Below are 20,735 nucleotides of genomic sequence, written 5' to 3'. Positions count from 1 at the left end.
TGAATGCATTTTTATGTGCCACTTGTAATTTTCGTCTGAGCAATCCCACAATATTTTTCGGGATTTACCACCTCCTGCATAGACACGCAGGCTCAATGATTCATTTTCATGGAGGTAAATCAAGGGCTGTCAATCTAATCTAAGATCCAGTTCCTATTCTAAAGCTGGATTCAATTTAACGTGGCCCTGTGATCGAGTATTCTGTATACTGTGTAAACATCACTGCAGAAGGTGCTCTTTGATGCTTCTTGCCGAGCTCTGAACCATTTCCTCTGTAAAGTTGTACGATTCCAGTTTCAAGTTTCAGATACTCGATAAAGCAAATGAATTTTTATTGGTTTATTCCGCCACAGTGTCATTCATGAAAAAATTTGAACAATTTTCCCTTCGATATTTCTAAATCATTTGTTGCGTTTCAATTCAAGAAGAATGTCTATCATGACCTAGGCAGGAAAGTCGTCTGACAGATTTTCTTTGAAATGACTGACAGTGCCTAGGGAACCATTTCTCTTTTTCATTCTTTTTTTTTTTTTTTTTTTTTTTTTGTTATGATATGTAACGACTAAGTAAGTAAGCCGGTTGGCAAATCTCTATGATTATCTCTTAGACAGTTCACTGATGTAAATATTACCCATCCTACGCCTGATTACCGTTCTTTACTCATTTTTACCTTTTTTGTATTTTCCACTCTCTTCTGTTATTCGTAAGTTGATACAGAAGTGCAGAGAGCAAAACACAGATTAAGAATAAATGCATTTCAATTAACGTATTACTGGGAAATTGGTACAGCATCTGTTATCATAAGGCCATCAAATCTTTGTTCAGTGTGAATCATTTCGATGCTGGGTATTCTGCGAAGAAAATCTATAAATAAAAAAAAAATACAGCCTTTATTTTTTCGTTTTTAGGTGTCCTTTTAAGTGCCTTTGTTTGTTCCTTGCAGGACTTTCCGTAAGAAATCACGACAAAGGATACAACTGTCAATTGCTGGCCTTCATTTAAAAAGTGATCTAGATTTTAATTCATGCAACGTATCACTTCTTGTCTGGCAGTTTAGTTTAATGTAATACGTAAGTGTGGAGACTCCTCAGAACCAGGACAAGACTTTAATACCTTTCATCAACATTGTAGTTAATGGCAGAAGAATGAAACCGTTCCCTTTTCAGTTGCTTAGTGCTAAAGTTCAAAATAGCACATATTTTATTTCAAACTACTAATGCCAAACCTTGTGTTTAATATATAATACAATATAATTTTTATTCTGATCTTCTATGAATTACCTCTCATTTTTTTACTTACTTATATATGAATTTTATCATTTTCAAACCATCACATCAAGTAAGCGATTGAATTCGTAGAAGGTAAAGATATTCTGGTCACGTTTATACTTTCAGGAAACTCTCGTTTTCACACTTTCTGACTCAGACAAACACGCATTGTCTGACTTGGGTAGAAACAAACATTCACGGGGCTTACCAGATTGAAATCGAAATCATTTAAGGCTTCGTTTTGAATTCAACTTTGACCTTAACGGTGGCTAAACTTTACTAAAGGCAGGTTCAGGGAATGTGGAGGGTGCCAGTTAAAAGATTTCTAAATTTTTATTCTATATATGGGCCATGGTAATTAACCGCAATGGTTTGCAGATTGAGATTAAAAAACAAACGCCTGCCTAATGCCACAGGTTGGTGAGAATGCCTTTGTTTCCCCACATTCCATAGCGCGTAATAATCAGTACGTAATTGCGATTGGCGCACGGAAATCTCAAATATCAGCTAAATTACTCGTAACTGGTTTTTTAATATTCGGAATATTTTCAAACATATTTATTGATACCTGCAAACCTCCCAGCATACGTATCAGATTCTTTTCAGTACTGAATCAATGCCGTAAGTAAATTTAATAGATTTCTATGTTTATTTAATTCTGCCATTGAAAACCTGAGAAGAAAATTCTTGTTCTTATAGTGTTGCTTATACCAGTGGTTGCTCGTTGTCTGATTTTCGATGGACAGACCGGGAGACATGAAATCTGACGAGAGAGAGAGAGAGAGAGAGAGAGAGAGAGAGAGAGAGAGAGAGAGAGAGAGAGAGAGAGAGATGGTGCGCTTGAAATTCCAACCACAATCTTTATTCATAATATGGAGAATTCTAGCACTCGTTGTCAAAACCGCATATCGTCTATCGAAACATTCCTAACATTTTTCATGGTATTCAATAAAGACGAAGAATATTTAAAAGGCAAAGTGTCAGATATATCTTGTGGAATAAAGGAAAACATTAAAAAAAATGAACAACGTAATAAATAATGGAATATTTTGCCTTTTTCCTCATGTCTGAAGGATTGTATTCGGTTTGAAAAATTCCATAAAAGACAGTCAAAATATACTAACTAATGTAAGGAGAATATTTCGTGAAAAAAAATTGTGGTGTGATGAATTACGGGAAGCGAAAATAGCTGGGACATGTCATGTAGATAATTTTTTATGAGCAGTAACGAGGATTTCTTACGAGTTTATATATATATATATATATATATATATATATATATATATATATATATATATATATATATATATATATATTATATTATACATATATATATATATATATATATATATATATATATATATATATATATATATATACATATGTATATATATATATATATATATATATATATATATATATATATATATATATATACTGTATATACACATATACATGTGTATGTATGTATATATGTGTATATTTAGATAGATACATAAATAAAAGACGAACTATTTACCCAAATTACCCTATTTTTCAGGGACGTGAATGTGATGAAACGATGAAATAATTGCTATTTAATCAGCTCATGAAAATATGAATCAAGTTCAAACGGAAGGGATAATTCGTTTTGTATCCTTTTGAGAAACATCAGTAAAAGACCAGAGCTCCACACGTTGGAATATAAATAGGACATTATCCGTTGATGACCTATATTTCGGATGACACTATTAGGGCGTTATCTGGTAAAAAAAAAAAAAAAAAAAAAAAAAAACAAGTCGAAGACGGGTGTTACTTTGACTTGGCATACACATCTAAAACGATATATAAAAATACTAATATTTTGTCTCTGTTCAGTTTGATATTATTTGTACTGGTAATGCAAAAGCAGGAATACAGTCATTACTATCGACCCGTTCTGATGGCGATCAAAAATTTTTTCCTCTTATTCTTTGAAAAGCTCATGATGAAATAAAAAAAAAATCTTCGGAAACACTGCCTTGAATACAATATTTCGAAATTTTGCTTTGATATTTTATTCTGATTTCAAATGATTTTCCAATATTCTACAATGATGACTTTTAACACAGTTGAAAAACAGTACGTTTACTAATGAACCTAAGTAATGAAAACGTGGTGCCATGCTTCAAGTGAGAGAGTATAGCACTGTTTCTTTTTTCCTATAAGTAGTGGGCTCCATGGTGCATGGAGAAAGACAAGAAGTCCTTAGATTTCATCTACTTCAGAAGATTCAGTATGATCAAATGAAAACATGAAATAATACTTTAAAAGAAAAAAGTATCTTGTAAAAGGCTTGACAGAGACCTCAAAGCCGAAACAAGATATCCCAAAAATTATTATTCAGTTTTTCTGCAAGTCAGTCTGTTTACCTGGAGTTTTACTGTGTATAATTACTAATCTGGTAACCACCCATTCTATAAATTATGATGTAAATTGTTTTCAATTTACGATCTTTAAATATTCAAAACACCTCCACACACTGACCTCTACTATAATCATAATTACGGGCGACAGAATGATAAATTTAAGAATTAGCGACAACATTTTTGGAAAACTACATCAAAGGCAAGCAAATTGTGACGTCTGTACTGCATCGAATTTTCACTAATGAACCGTAACTTGAGTTAACGTCCCTCGATATTAACCAGTCACAGACCCCAGAGCATCGTCGATGGTATCTTTCGGGTAATTATTGAATGAGAAGTTCTTTGTGCTAATTGGTTTACATTTGTATATTAATATGACTGCAAACACTTACGCAATCTGTTATTAAACAAAGAAAAAGAGCGAAATTAATTACTTCGTTAAAGGAGGGGGAAATGAATTTAAGATAAAATGCATTAAATGCGATGGTATATTTGGATTCCTATGTTTTCTTTGTAGTAGTGAAGGAAGTTTTCAGATATCATTACTTTATTCCAATGGCTGGCAAGAGATAACTTATAAATATTAATAGTCTGTATGTTTCGAAAGAAAAATTTTTTTTTATATGCCTGGCTTACCCTGAGAACCATCGAATTTCAAAGTCCAAGGAATTTTTAAGTGTAAAATTACGAATCATTTTCATGATAGGACGAAAGAATGGGGCTACGGTTTCATAAAAAACACAGACAAAAAAATATTATAACACTGAACAAGTGTTTTTTTCCTTACATATCTTTGTTTGTGTGATGAAGGATTTTTCAATACACGATGAAAACCAGTACTATCAGACGTGTTGAATATAAGCGTTTAGTATCTAAATTATAAAGGCCCAACATTCATCATTGCCGTTACAATATTTGGAGAAATGTTGAAAATTTTATTCATACATACACACACATACATGCATCGATGCACATAATTTTCTATGATAATCTCTTCACCTAATATATTCGATACATGTTCCACTGAGGACCTTCTACTCTAACTGGGTGTATATATATGTATACATATACACATACATAAATACATAATTCATGCATACATACATATGTTTGGATGTATTTATGTATTTGTGTGTGTGTGCGTGTTTTACAAACGCGCAGCAAAAGAGGTATAAATGAAGATGTCATTTCCTATACAGGAACAAATAACAGCCAGCAAATTGCAATATTTGCAACAGAATGAAAAGTCCCGACCAACACTTCCTTTATAAAAATGTATATACTGTATTTTTGTCTGAAATACCGGTGGGAAATATAAAAATTTGCATTTCCGATGTTTTATTTACATATATACTGCTTCCATTAGTAGCACAGTTAACAAAGAGTTCTTGTTTCATCAAAGATGCAATGTACAGAGAGGAATAATATTTTCCTGTTTGTTCTGTTGTGCCAGCTGATGATTATTTCGACTTTTATATAAAACTATCTGTACATGCTAAACAGGATTTCTTTTCAGGTGTAAGACCTATTATTTACATATTATATGGTTGCACAGTAAACTCACTATCATAATTTTCTATGCCTAGTGAATATTAGGAGGTTAAAAGACCAAAGTGAGCTACTGTCGTCTACATATATATATACATATATATATATATATATATATATATATATATATATATATATATATATATATATATATATATATATATATATATATATATATATATATATATATTAAGTTTTCAATCTGACCTACTGGTACTTACTGTATTCCTTGCTCAGGGATCCAATCCTGGGGTCTAGCTGGAGAACAGGGGACTTATCATGAACCGTATGACTCTGACAACTATTGCTAGGTCAGGTAGGAACTTATATAGAAAACAGCTGGGTTGAAGGCCGTATTTCAACAAGGAACTGTTGCAGATAAACACTTAGGTTTACTTAAATGGAATATATTTACAATTAAACACGTCAGTCAGAAGAATGGGGAATGATATGCAGGTAAAGTAATGTTCCGCCACATGGTTAAATATTACAGCGATTGTTCAAATATTGAAGAATCTGTGGGTAATCCTCTTGAAAGGGCCACTGAAGAATTGATTTCAGTGGAAATGCCACGGCAAGGAACAGAAGACAAGCAGTTGTTTCCACAGCTAGCAACTCTGTCTGCAATTACAGACTGCAAGCGGTTACGTAAGGAAAATTATGACGACGTCGGGTGAATCGAGGTTTGCACATATGGTGCCAAGATAACTCGATTCTGGTGCGATATGCTTACGTTAAAAATTCGCACTGGACTGAGTAAGTCTGGACTTTGTGATAATTCGCACTTCAGAAATGAAAATGAATTTCAGTAAAAGATTAAAGATACGTGACTGTTGAAATAACTTAAAATCAGGGTTGTTACCTTAAAACAGAGCGATGGAGGGTCCTGCCGAAAATTCACTAGGAATGGAGGGATGAGTTTAATGGGAATGCACAGGTAAGTGACGGGGGGGCTGAAATATGGCCACGTGGGGGTCACCTCAATAAGGAGCAAGCGAGGGGTATGCGTGTTGGGTATGCTTCCATGGGTTATTTTCTCGCTCTTCTCAGAGGGTGCTCGGATCACCGGCGTCTGGCCTCAGGGGCGAAGATAGTGACTCAGTCACTTGTGTCGCAACTTCCATTTCTGTGTTTAGACCTTGTGCGGGCCTTCCAAATCCTGGTGACCTCAGGCAACTCCATGTCCACGTGTTTCTATGGGGGATTCAACTTTTATGGCAGGTTTCTGTCCCCATTTGCCTTTATCTGACAAAAGGTATTTCAAGCAGTCACCAGGTCTTAAGAAAGTTAAAAAGATGAACCAGAAAGGGGAGCATGGAGAGAAATTTACGTAGGGGTTGAGTTTCTCACGCCCTTCCTCAGTTAGTTATCAGTATGAACAATCCTACTTTTATGTTATAATGGCAATTTGGAGGTTGAGTTTGCTTATAAGTGGTTTCCCACATTACAATATATATATATATATATATATATATATATATATATATATATATATATATATATATATATATAAATATATATATATATATATATATATATATATATATATATATATATATATATATATATATATATATATATATATATATATAATGTAGCTCAGTGGCTCAGTTATTAGAAATCGTATTTCACTAACAGAGAGAACCTGATTCGATTCTCAACCGAGGAGCACCGGATTCTTTATAGGAGGTTACAAATTTAAAACCCAGCAGTAAGGTGTAGAATGGTTGGTATCAAGTCTAAGTATTGACTCTTAAGTATATAAAATATCATATATGGGAAAGTCTGTAAGTCTACCGAGTCAGTAAGTCTACTGTTACATCCGTACCCTCCCAAACAGGCTCAGGTTCGAATCCTGCAGTTTTATCATGTACAACTGTTGTCAAGGTTTATTGAATTCCATAATTACAGTTTATTTGGTGTAAAAGGAGTGTAAACAAACTATCACACACACACACACATAGCCTACACGAGCACAAATAGGCTGAGTTTGGTGAAGATTTCAGGAATAAAAAAGTATCAACGGGAAACAAACCAACGGGAAACAAACCATTTCACTTCACGGCAGGATTCTGGTTTTCTATCCATGACATCCTCTGTTTATCTGTTACTCCGGTTAGATTTCAAATCCTTTTATCAAAACTTCACATATAAGAAATATCATTTTCAAATTTGCAAAAGAACTTATAATCTCGATGAATTCTGACAAAGCTGCTGGGTTAACTATTAACATAATCGAATGGAGCAACTGACTACGTGAGTGGTTTCTAATGGAGAGGTAATAAATGTCCATTAAGCCCTGTAAAGTCTTAGCAATCACTAATTAGGGCGAAAGCAAATTAGAATTTAATCACCATTTAAAATGGAAACCCGACTTTTGCGCTTTACGGCCAGCTCTGAGTATTTTTTTATTTCTTATTTTAGTAAACCCCGAAAGCTGCCCAACGGGTTAAATGAAACGCGATGAATCAAAATGCAAAAATAACACGGAAACGGTTTTGAAATTTTTATGAAAGCAGGAACTCGTACCCACGTTTGAAGTTCGTGTATTTTCCCGTATGGAATAATAAACATTAACAATAATATGAATACAAATGAACCTTTAAAGTTTGCGAGTTACTGATGTTATAATATCTATGTTTGTCTTTGTACTAAAACTCAATAACGTGAAATCTTCTGTGGAACTTATTTTCAGTTGTTACAAAGCCTACGAAAGAGTAATGAATTTTTTGATAAAGAAAAATATATGGTAATTGGAAGATGAATGCTTTAAAGTTCGAAGTCTCTAGGAAAAAGGGTGCGTGAAATTCAAAGAAAAATAAGCCAAAACTAATATTTATCGCTTTACATTAGGATTAAAAGACTCGCGTTATGAAGACTTTTTTTCAGTAGAAGTATAACCATAAAATAATTCGATAATGTTGGAGCAGAAATATTTGCCCTAAAATAACATTAAGACTTACATTCATTTCTTTGACTCTGTCTGGCTTTCTGTTTCTTTATTCTAAAAAGATAATTTTTTTCCTCAATTGTATAAACATCTATAAGTTCAACATGTCGAATAAAAGATAAAACGTAGAACTGCACGTATGCATGAGAGAGAGAGAGAGAGAGAGAGAGAGAGAGAGAGAGAGAGAGAGAGAGAGAGAGAGAGAGACTCTTGGTCCTAACAAAGCAGACGATTAACGAAAGCAAAATTGAATTTATATATGACGGAAAATAGTTTTTTTTTATCAATCGTTATTCATTAATGCTTTTCAACCCTTATATATATAAATTCTCGACTTCCATCTGTCAATATATTTCCTAAACCGGGAGACTCGGCGCCGTCCATTTCCAACCTCTTGCAATAGCTGCTGGATTATCCGTAATCGTAATCAAATGAAGGTAATGACTACATGAATGGCCTCTAATGGACTGGTAATTAATGTCAATTACATAAAGGGAAACCTAAACAATCGCTAATTACAACGAAAGCTAATGGGGGATTTGATTTAATTTCTAAATTAAATCCTGATTTTTGCAACAATGCATTCACCTTAGGAAGTAATTAAATGCGCCTTTTCAGGAGAGTCGGGATCCTGCTCAGTGTTAAATAAAGCGCGATGAATGTAACTAAAAAATAATACAGGAATTATTGCGAATTTGTTGCCGAAGTGGAAACTCGAGTGACTGATGTTCATCAAAACTGAGTAAAGATGAGCAGGAATTTTTTCTTTTATACTGGATTATTTCAACGTTGAAAACCTTATTGAGCAAGAGTAACAGATACACACCTAATATATTGTTGAACAGTTGTACGAAAATTATACAGCGTATTTGGTTATATATATATATATATATATATATATATATATATATATATATATATATATATATATATATATATATATATATATATATATATATATATAAATTTTATATATTTATATATATAGTCCACATTATATATATAATGTGGACTGTTTGTCCAAGAAATATTTTTTGAATAAAAATCCATTAAATACCATCCAGTTTGAATGAGGTCCTTTAGGAATTCTATATGCACAGAACAATTGTGTATGTGATAAAGTTAATATATATATATATATATATATATATATATATATATATATATATATATATATATATATATATATATATATATATATATATATATATATATATATATATATATATATATATATATATATATATATATATATATATATATATATATATACATATATATATATATATAATATATATATATATATATATATATATATATATATATATATATATATATATATATATATATATATATATATATATATATATATATATATATATATATATACATATATTCCAGAGTGAATGTGATAGAAATAATCAACACACAATCACTTGTGGAACAGAAATTAATTTCTGACTCACATCAGGATCGAACCCAGGTCTTTCAATTGACTCGTGTGGCTTGGTTGGCAGCGGTCTCATCTTTCAAATGAAAGACCTGGGTTCGATCCTGATGGGTCAGAAATTTATATATATACATATAAATATACATACAAGCAATCGCTATAGCGAATTCCGAAGGTAAAAATGTATATGAAACGAATGAATTAATGAAGAAATCTGCATTTGAACGAATAAAAAATAAAAGGAAATATTGTCATGTACACTCGGCAAGAAAAGTGAGGATACAGTTTTCATTAGATTTCGTTCATCGAATTTTAATTTTTTTCTTACAGAAAACACATAATCTCGGTAAATTTACTCTAGAATATGAAAATACAATGCAAATTATATCATATACATTAAATCTGCAAGACAAAAACGTTCAGATACTTAAAACCACCATGGATGTCCGAAGTAATCAGAATTTCTCAGATGACTTCGTTCATAGAGATCTAAAAGATAGTATATGGATATCTCGGTGTAGTACTGCTTATCAGAACGGCAATATTTACTCGTTTTCCTTTATGAACAGGTTTATTTTTGCATCATCATACAAGGTAATGATAATTTATTTAATTTTTACATATCCATATTTATATTTCACTGTGTTAAAGGTCAGCTGGAATTAATGGCAGTAAATGATGTGACAGCTATGGTCGGTTGACCAAATCTATTTAAATCCGCAAGAGCGTTCTCTATGATGTGCGCCAGTAGCGCCAGTGCTTCGGCGGGAAAACACAAGTAACTGGATGTTTCTTGACGTTGCCATAGTTTCTCTCTCTCTCTCTCTCTCTCTCTCTCTCCATTGCTAAAACATAGTATACAAATATAGTATCGCTCAATCTCTAAAAGAAAAAATAATAAAATGAGTAGCTCTACATATAGGCCTAGGCTTACACAACAGCAACTCTCTCTCTCTCTCTCTCTCTCTCTCTCTCTCTCTCTCTCTCTCTCTCTCTCTCTCCATTGCATTAAAACATACTATACAAATATAGTATCTCTCAATCTCTAAATAAAAAAAAATAATGAAATGAGTAGCTCTACATATAGGCCTAGGCTTTCACAACAGCTCTCTCTCTCTCTCTCTCTCTCTCTCTCTCTCTCTCTCTCTCCATAACATTACATTCGTTCCTTTATTGTTCCCAAGTATTTCGTTTGACATTGCTCAAATTTAACTCTTGATTTCATTATGGGAGATCGTTTCCGATTATGCAAGCATTCCGTTCATTGTGGTGTTATAAATTCATATGTGCAAGGTTACTTCGTAGGTTATGTGGAAAAATGTTTATTTTGCTCAGAACTGTCGCTGCAAATTACAACTTGAACGAATACTGTAAAACTTACTACTGCATTTAAGTATCAATGATTTCAGAACCGTAGAATACGATTGAAAGTTATAGGAGGTCAAGCAAAAAACAAACACAATAAGACTGAAGCTCCTCCCCTTTCTAAAGTTGCCAGATGTCTCATTATTTAGCAATATATGTCCGAAGTTTTAAAAACTGTATCCTCACTTTTCTTGCCGAGTGTACATCTTGCATGTCGGGTTGAGCTAGTAGCTACTACGCATGCACAAATAAGGAAGACTAATGAATTTCGACGGAATATTTTTCTCCTTTTCTAATATTCCAAAACCCATTTAAACCGACTTTATAACCCCATTTAAACCGACTTTAGACCGAAATATGTCATTGTTACCCTGGAATACTCTGAATGACAGTCGACCATTTAACTTTGAAAGGAAGTAACACGTGGTGTAATGTGGTTCGGATTCCACTATAAGCTGTAGGTCCCGTTGCTAAGTAACCAGTTGGTTCTTAGCCACGTAAAATAAGTCTAATCCTTCGGGCCAGCCCTAGAAGAGCTGTTAATCAGCTCAGTGGTCTGGTAAAACTAAGGTATACTTAATTTTAAGTTTTGATTAACATGTCCCCGCTAGACCAAAACACCCCCACTAAACCTGTACACAACCCACTAAGCCTAAATACCCCCTAAATAAAAACACACCCCACTAAACCTAAACACACACCCCACTTAACTGAAACAACCCAGCTAAACCTATGCACACCCCCACTAAACCAAAACACACCTCCACTAAACCTAAACACATCCCCCACTAAACCTAAACACAACCCCCGCTACCTAAACACACCCCAACTAAACCTAACACATCCCACACCCCCACTAAAACTAAACATACCCGCAACGAAACTAAACATCCCTCCCACCAAACCTAAACACAACCCCCACTAAACCTAAAACACACACACACACACACCACCCAATGAACCTAAATGGACCTCACTAAACATAAACACACACCAAACTAAAACTAAACACACGCCCACTACACCTAAACACCCCTGAATCAAAACACACCCCCACCAAACCTAAACACATCCCCCACTAAACCTAAACACACACCTACTAAACCAAAGCACACCCACACTAAACCTAAACAGATCCACCACTAAACCTACGACACCTCTCCCACCAAATCTAAACACATCCTCCACTAAACATAAAACACCCCTCCCACTAGACCTAAATGCATCCTCCACTAATCCTAAACACTCCCCCACTAAACCTAAACACACAGCACCCACAAAACCTAAAAACACCTCTCACTAAACCTAAATGCACCCCACTGTACCTAAAATAACTAAACCCACTTAACTGAAACACCCCACTGAGCCTAAACATACCCCCACTAAACCTAAACACACACACCACCCACTAAACCTAAGCACACCCCAATTAAACCTAAACACAACCCCACTAAACCCAGTCAGCCCCTGAATCGAAACACACCCCCACTAAACCTAAACACATCCCCCACTAAACCCAAACACACCCCCACTAAACCTAAACATACCCCACCAAACCCAAACACATCCTCCACTGAACATAAACATCCCTCCCACTAAACCTAAATGCACCATCTACTAAACCTAAACACACCCTGCACTAAACCTCAATGCTCAGCACCCACAAAACCTATGCACACCTCTCACTAAATTCACCTCCACTCTACGTAAACTCACTCCCACTGAACCTAAACACATAACCACCACCAAACCTAAACACACCCCTCACAAAACCTAGATGCACCCCCACTAAACATAAACACACGCCCCTGCTAAAGCTAAACACAAACCCTCCCCCCACAAAACCTAAACACATCCCCCACTAAACCTATATACACCCTCACTAAACGTAAAGTCATCCACCGCTAAACCTAAACACACTCTCCAACTAAACCTAAACACCCCCCCCCCTGGCTAAACCTAAACACATCATCAATAAACCTAAACACACACCCCCTACTAAACCTTCATACAGAGTTATTAATCACAGAAAAGAAAAGCATTATTAACAATATAATATATCTATGGTCTCGAGTACATGAAATGTACTATGATAAACCCGTAGAGTTTATTTGCCACATGTAACAAAGGAATAGGGGAAGGGGGTTGGGGTACGGGTTTGAAACCTACCCTATTATCTAAGTTGGGTCAAATGATGGCCACGTGCCAAATTTTGTCTAGATCGGTCATATACATACATATATATATATATATATATATATATATATATATATATATATATATATATATATATATATATATATATATATTATATATATATATATATATATATATATATATATATACGAGTATATATATATATATATATATATATATATATATATATATATATATATATATATATATATATATATATATATATATCGAAAGAAGGAGGCAGAGTCTGTGACTTACTCCCTATAATATTCGAATGTTATTAATATATAATCAGTATTCATACATTCACTGCATACTTCACGTTTTCCATTCGATCAAGTCGACTGATTTTTCTCTCCCGTCATTAAATTTTAATTCGTTCTTTCGACTCCTTACGGATGAATTCGCCATTTCCATTAGACAACAGCATTCATAAGTAGGATTTTGAAATGCAGTTCATATTAAAGCTCTGTTAGCAGTTGCTGGAGGAATCATTAACATACGCAAATGGGGAGAAACTGACTGCATGAATGGCTTCTAATGGACTGGTAATTAATGTCAATTACATCAAGCAAATTCTAATAACCAACCAAATCCGAAGAGAGCAAAAGAGGTTTTTATTCGCTGCTAAAACGGATATCGGAGTTTTACCCTTTAAAACCAGTTCTGGATATATATAATTTTCCTTATTAATTTTCTATGAAGATTCTAAAATGCCATGTGGGTTAAATGAAACGGGGTTCTTCAGAATTCATATATAAACATTATGATATCTTTTCAGAATCTTTTACCGCCGTGATAAGTCGAATACTGTTTTGAGCATGCGCGGTTTCCCTCATAAGTTAGAAAATTACACGAAGACATCATAACAAAAATAAATTCTGTCAAGTTTGAAAATATCTTATCTTGCTTAAAACGTTTTCTTCAATATTATTTCCTAAATTTCTTAGGTCTCTGTATGTTCGCTGTTATAATGTATCATAATTATAATTGAAGTTATTTTTTTACAGAAAAAAATGCGCTGTAACCAGATGCAACTTGTGAAAGAGGACATATGAGTAGATGAATACACACACGTACATAAGTATTCTGTACACGAATAGTAGAGGTAATAAACTGAAATAACTACGGGGATATTTATAAATAGGAACGCTTACCTCAAGCTAACTGAGGACAAGACCGAACCTTCTTGCTGCTGTACGTAGTCTAAGCAGGCTTGTCTTAAGCCACGATTATTTTAATCGGGTCCCCGACTAATAGCGTTATGACTCGATGGATGTTTAATACTGATATATGGAAATATGACAGAACGCAGACAAAGAACAGACGCACATATGTAGAATAAGGGAATAACTCGTAAATTGAATTTGATAAAGTTATTGAGAAGCTCACAGGCTTTGTGGAATCTATTGCCACATGAATATCCTGTTTTTCGAGCGTCACCGTCACCCCGCCGCCCGCCCTGCCCGGCCACAGTGTTGCCGAGACGTGGAAATTTGGCCTCCGCCCCGGTGTGGAAGTTTTCATGCACAAGATGATTGGGTGCAGAAGTGGGGGTCTTATTTTACTGTCGGCCGCACAAGTGTGGAGAAAATTCCACTCTTTTGATTGGTTTATTGTGATCAAATATATTATTTTCTTACATTATGTGACTAATTTACCTATATTGTCAGTCATTTGCATATATATATATATATATATATATATATATATATATATATATATATATATATGATATGAACAAACGAACAAATGACCATCAAAGAATGGTTGTTTACGCGCCACCAGCTACTCAGTGGTCACAAGTAGGAGGGAGGGATTTTGGTTCGGTACTCCTGTCTTCTGGGAAGAGGCCAGCGAATGTGGAATTGTGGCAACAGTGGATCATGAACATCTGGTCATGATACAGTGTTTATCTGGTAGAGTGAGAAGACACTCACTGCACACGAGAAGGTTGAACAGCAAATGTGAGCATTTTCTTGCATTTAAAATATAAGTTATATTTTTAATATTATGTGGATGTGAAATTACGAGGTACTTTAATGACGTAATATACGTCGTGTTTATTTAACTATAGACCACTTCCCTTTTGGACACCTTTTTCAACGCCACTTCATTACCAGTAATGTTAAGAAGTTTAACTTGACGCGATACAGCAGGTGCGCAGATGAACCTTGCTTAGATAGCTAGCAGATATATTTTTAGTTTAAAAATATCTACAGTATTTCATTCAATCTGTCCGCTCTCAGCGTGAGTTACAGATAGATGTGGCAATATGCTGAAATTCATGTTTCCGATATTTAGGCTTACTGTGGTAAGATGGAAGCTATTTCTTCAGTAATGCATCTAAATGCTTATATGCACAAAGAACTCTCACACCTTATTTAGATCATAAACAAGCCTATTTATATCGATGATATAATAATACAAGGACACGAATGACGAGATTGTAACAAACAGTCTACTCTGGGCAAACGCAAACGAACGATGGGCTTTAAATGATTATTTTTTGTCTCGTAGGTAAATAAAGAGATACTGGCTATGCAAGTGCGAAAATAGGTATTCTAATAATTTCTCGTATGTAAATTACATGTGCATTTTAATATTAGAAATAGGAAGAAATATTGTTGCATATGAGACTAGCCTGCACATACATATTTTTTCATTGCTGGGCATTGGAACAATACTTTGATAGAGTGAATAAATACGGCTTACAATAAAAAAAATAATTATATGTGAAGTGGAATTAAGGTGCTTAAAAGAAGCCAAGTAAAATAAAATATCTAGTGAATCAGTAGCATAGGCCTAGCTTCATTGGTCCATGCCTCAATTTCTAAAGGTAAAAAATATTAAAGGTTATTTTGGTATATATATTAATAAAGTTATATTTATAAGCATGCAACGAGACTGTGCATAGAATAAACTTAGAATGATAAGAAAATCTTGTGATTTGAACAGTTTGTGAGAATGGGTCTAATTGTACCAGTGGCTATACTAACAAGAAAAATCAATTATTGAACGTTTATCGTTCGTTTGTGTTTGATCTAAGTAGACTGTTTGATCAACAAGCTCGTCTTTGGGTGCTTGCGCTGGCATATTATCGTTACAAATCAGCATATTTATGTTTGATATAAGAAAGGGCGAAGGTTCTTTGTACGCATAACATTCAAATATGTCACTGAACAAATAATTTAATATTTATCACAATAAACCATCGATATCGGAAACATCGATTGCCTGCCAATCACATGCTACCCGTGAGCACTGCCACATGACCCGTGGGTGGACATCTGAAATGAAACGGCTACTATGTTTCAACTCATCTGGTTCCGAAAAATCATCATTCATTGACATGCGCTAACAGAAGATGAGGGGAAAAATGCTGGGGTTAAGGCACAAGAGAGAATGACAAACGAATGTAGAGAGAGAGAGAGAGAGAGAGAGAGAGAGAGAGAGAGAGAGAGAGAGAGAGAGAGAAATAACGGTGATCCCATTGCCTTCAGGTCCCCTTACAGGTTTAACGGATTAGATCAAACCAACTTCATGCACACAAACTGTTGTACCGGCAATATCTCACTCTGATGCAATAAACTGCATAACAATTATAACAGTTCACTGATAGCAATAAATTTTAGCACAAGAATAACAGCTGCTGACAGCAATAAACTTAGTACAAAAATTACAGCATACTGACAGCAATACCCCCGGGCACTATTATGCCTATTTCCCATATTTCAAAATTATAAAATGTATGAATAGACGTATACCGTAATGAAAAGATCAGTCGTAAAAACGAAACTGATTATGATATAAATAGACCTAAAATATTAGGCCTGCAAATCATCTACAATGAAAAAATGCCTAGACCTAGTAAGGATATTCTATTGACGTTACCTCATTAACATAGTCATCGAAGGTCGAGCCATTTCTTGGTTCTTGATGAACATGCGTAGATCGTTGTACCAAAAAGAGGGAACATATGCATCATCTATGACAGCACTAGATTTCATTGACATCATCACCAGCGTTTTATATCCTTTCTAAAAAAAACAGTTCTCACTTAGTTTATTTTCTTGTCACTATCTTGTGTATCTGCAGCGGATATTAACCCGGTATGTATCCACCCATGGTGGAACCTCCTTGGGACGCCGTGCTTAGTTTTTCCACTAGAATGTCGTATGCTGCTCCCTGGTTATTCCGATCACTATATTTCGAGCTTTTTACCTTCCGCAGCCATGGATGCTCCTTATAATTATAGTTCATTGAGCTCTATCCAAAACAGCTTCTCCCCTTGCGGGAATGCATCGTCTGGAACACTCGGCAAGATGTCTCGACACAGTGACGGTTGAAGTGCAACTGAGTGGGTTTGTCTAACTAACCAGCAACACGTTCCAATTGGCTCAAAATTTCTGATTTGATCAAAACCAAAACGCAAACAGAGCTGGTTTCCATCAAATCACGACTCATGTCATTTGTTTGAGCCAAAATAGCCCAGAAACGTTCAATTTTCGTCAAACTCATCGAAATGTGCATAAGATATTCAGTTAGGCTTAGCTTTTCCTTATTAGTCCTCATTATTGTGACCCGGTTTGAGATAAAATTGGAGCACCGATATATCTCTAAATGCGCCTCCAAAAATAGATTTTTGAATTTCATTTACTTAGATTACCAAATACATTTCATTGATGATAAACATTTGCTGTGTTTAGTATGGGGGCGGGGAGGAATGCATCTACGTAGGCCTATACTGATCTTGCCTCACACCATCCTGGCCCATTCACATCTATCGAGATCACCAAAACAATAGACCGATGCTCGAATTCAGAGACCAACGATGGTTAGATTGTTGTTCGGGTTTATTGTCAATAAATTGTTGAATGTGAGAAAAGGCAGAATTGTATTTCAAAAACACTGTTGAAATTGAGGAATTGTGGAAACTAAGAACATGAGACTAAGCATTTTCAATGTTTAGCTCTTGTCGTAGCCTTTCTTTACTAAAATATGATAAGTAGGCTACTCTGATAATGTACGATTTTTCTTTACAAAGAAATCGTTTTTTGCAATATTTTATATATCGATGTAAACATTGTTTCCATAAAATACGGCCAGGCCTTGTTAACAGCAAATTCTCCAAAGTTCTCCCGATGGAATTTTGAAGAGCTGCTGTTTCATTCTCGTACCCTCCCATCGGGATAAAAGCGGTATCAGTTCAGTTTCTGCTGAAGCTCTGTATCCGCCTCCTTTTCTGGTTGTTCACATTAGTTTACCAGTATTTTTGTCATTGGTACCACGTCTTCATATCAGTATGGCCACGATATATCTGCAGTAACTCAAAAGGACAAATTTTAATAGGAATTATTAAAAGTCTATTTGTGTGCATGCGAATACGATGGAATTAAGCCAACTAGCAGACGATATCAGCTGCAGTGTTGCCATGATACAATGTTTATTGCAAGATGTAAGAAGGTAAAGTGAGTTACGCAGAGGCCGTTTTTTCAAATCTCCCGCGCATGACGTCACATGTTGCCCTTATCGGTCGGTAGCCGTTGGCAGTGTTGCCGAAACATGGAAATGTGGCCTCCGGTGTGGAAGTTTTGATGCACAAGATGATCTTGTGCAGAAGTGGCGTTTTCATTTTACGGTCTGCCACACCAAGTGGGGAAAAAATTCCCACACTCTTATTAGGGATTTATTGTGGTGAGATATATTATTTTCTTATGTTATATGATTCATTGACCTTTATTCTCGGTTATTTGCATATTTAAATATAAATTTATATAATAATGACTGAATTAAGAGTCATCAAAGAATAGTTGTTAACGCCGAATTATGAAGCAGCAGAAGTCGTTCCGGCGATGTCTTGATTGCCACGTCGAATGCAGACGACAACAGAGTGACCGCTTTAGGTTTTCATCTAATTACGATAATTTAAATCTATTTGAAATTGTTTTAATAAATGTAAAAAGTGATTGTGATTAATTTGATCAGGAAGTTTATGGGAAATTATCTTTAGACTGTGAAGGAAAGCATATATCGTTGTATACGGCATACGTTAGATTTTACCGCTGGTTGAATGGATTTAAAATTTGGTCGAGCTTGGAAGTTTGTGGTGTGGAATGTGGCAACACTGGGTTCCCGCTGGGCAAGCTATTACCGTCTACCCCTCACATGTGTCAACGTGTAGGCGGGAGTTTTCATGAATTTGTGACAATTCTTTAGGTTTTTGGAATTTAGTACTTTGTTGCCATGGTGATACGTGCTACTTTTTATGCTGTAACACAGAAATGGACAATGTTCGAAGTGAAAAGGTTAGCTTTTGTCGTTTCCCAAAAGATCCCGAAATGTGTTCGAAGTGGGTGAACATCTGCGGAAGTGGCCCTATGAACACCAAAAACGCAAGAGTGCTTTCGGTTCATTTTCAGCAAAGCGATTATGCAAGTAACCTCCGGCATGAATTGCTTAATGCTGCGCTGCAAATGCAAGAAAATTGAAGGATGATGCCAAACTGAACCAACGTTTACCTCTGCGTGATTGTGTCACTGTTGATTCAGGTATTTAACATCTTGACTCTAGTTTGGTTTAGTCTACCTCTTACATTTAAAACTGTGGATAAATATATTAACTATAGGCTTATATGAATACTTCTGTCAATTAAAGTGCATACATTTATCTTCCGCTCGATTCCTCATGTAAGTAAACCATATTTGACTGGTTAAAAGTGTTGAGATTGAAAGTAGGCCTAGGCCTATATGTAGTTAAAAATAACTGCAAAGGGACTAGTCAATACGAGAGAGAGAGAGACCCGAACTTTTTCTTGAAATTGTTTTCATGTGCATGAAATGGGCCAATTATTTGCCGGGCAAAGGAAAGCGACAGTTATTTGAGAGAGAGAGAGAGAGAGAGAGAGAGAGAGAGAGAGAGAGAGGGGAGAGCGTTTTGCGTAAGCGAATGAACCATAGGTTTATAAGGATAATTCTAGCAAATAAAGAACACATACAGTAAGTAATATCTTCCATTCGATTCCTAATGCAAATAAACCTTGTTCACTGGTTAAGATTGGCAAAACTGGAATTAGGCCTAGAGAATACCTGCAAATAGAAAATGCTTGTCAACACGAAAGCGAGAGAGAGGGCAAAATTTTACTGGAATTGTTTTCATGTGTATGAAATAGCCAGTTGTTTGGTAAAGGCAGGGGAAGACAACGAGACTCTCTCTCTCTCTCTCTCTCTCTCTCTCTCTCTCTCTATCATTATCTTCCCCTGCCTTTATCAAACAAATAACTGGCTATTTCATGCACATGAAAACAATTCCAATAAAATTTTGCCCTCTCTCTCGCTTTCGTGTTGACTAGCATTTTCCATTTGCAGGTATTCTCAACAAACATAGGTCTATGCTTAATTCCAATTTTGTCATTCTTGACCAGTGAACATGGTTTATTTGCATTAGGAATCGAATGGAAGATATTACATACTGTATATTCTCTTTATTTGCTAGAATTATCCTTGTAAACCTATGATTCATTCGACAAATAATTGATCCATTTTGTGCAATAAAAAGCTCTCTCTCTCTCT

At 35.0% G+C, this 20,735-nt stretch overlaps 1 protein-coding gene across 1 annotated transcript in view; it reads right to left on the bottom strand.

Moving 5' to 3' along the window:
* The window catches only part of LOC136829393 (uncharacterized), a 242,798-nt gene extending 225,292 nt beyond the window's left edge, over positions 1-17,506 (bottom strand). The window contains exon 1 of the mRNA XM_067087886.1: positions 17,059-17,506. Coding sequence (XP_066943987.1) covers positions 17,059-17,183 — 125 coding nt within the window. The 5' untranslated portion in view covers positions 17,184-17,506. The remainder of the gene's footprint in view (positions 1-17,058) is intronic.
* Between the last annotated feature and the right edge of the window lie 3,229 nt (positions 17,507-20,735).

This window comes from Macrobrachium rosenbergii, chromosome 44 (assembly GCF_040412425.1).
Source record: "Macrobrachium rosenbergii isolate ZJJX-2024 chromosome 44, ASM4041242v1, whole genome shotgun sequence".
Lineage (NCBI taxonomy): Eukaryota > Metazoa > Arthropoda > Malacostraca > Decapoda > Palaemonidae > Macrobrachium > Macrobrachium rosenbergii.
The sequence above is the reverse complement of the archived record's forward strand: the minus strand, read 5'-3'. Positions and strand labels throughout refer to the sequence as shown.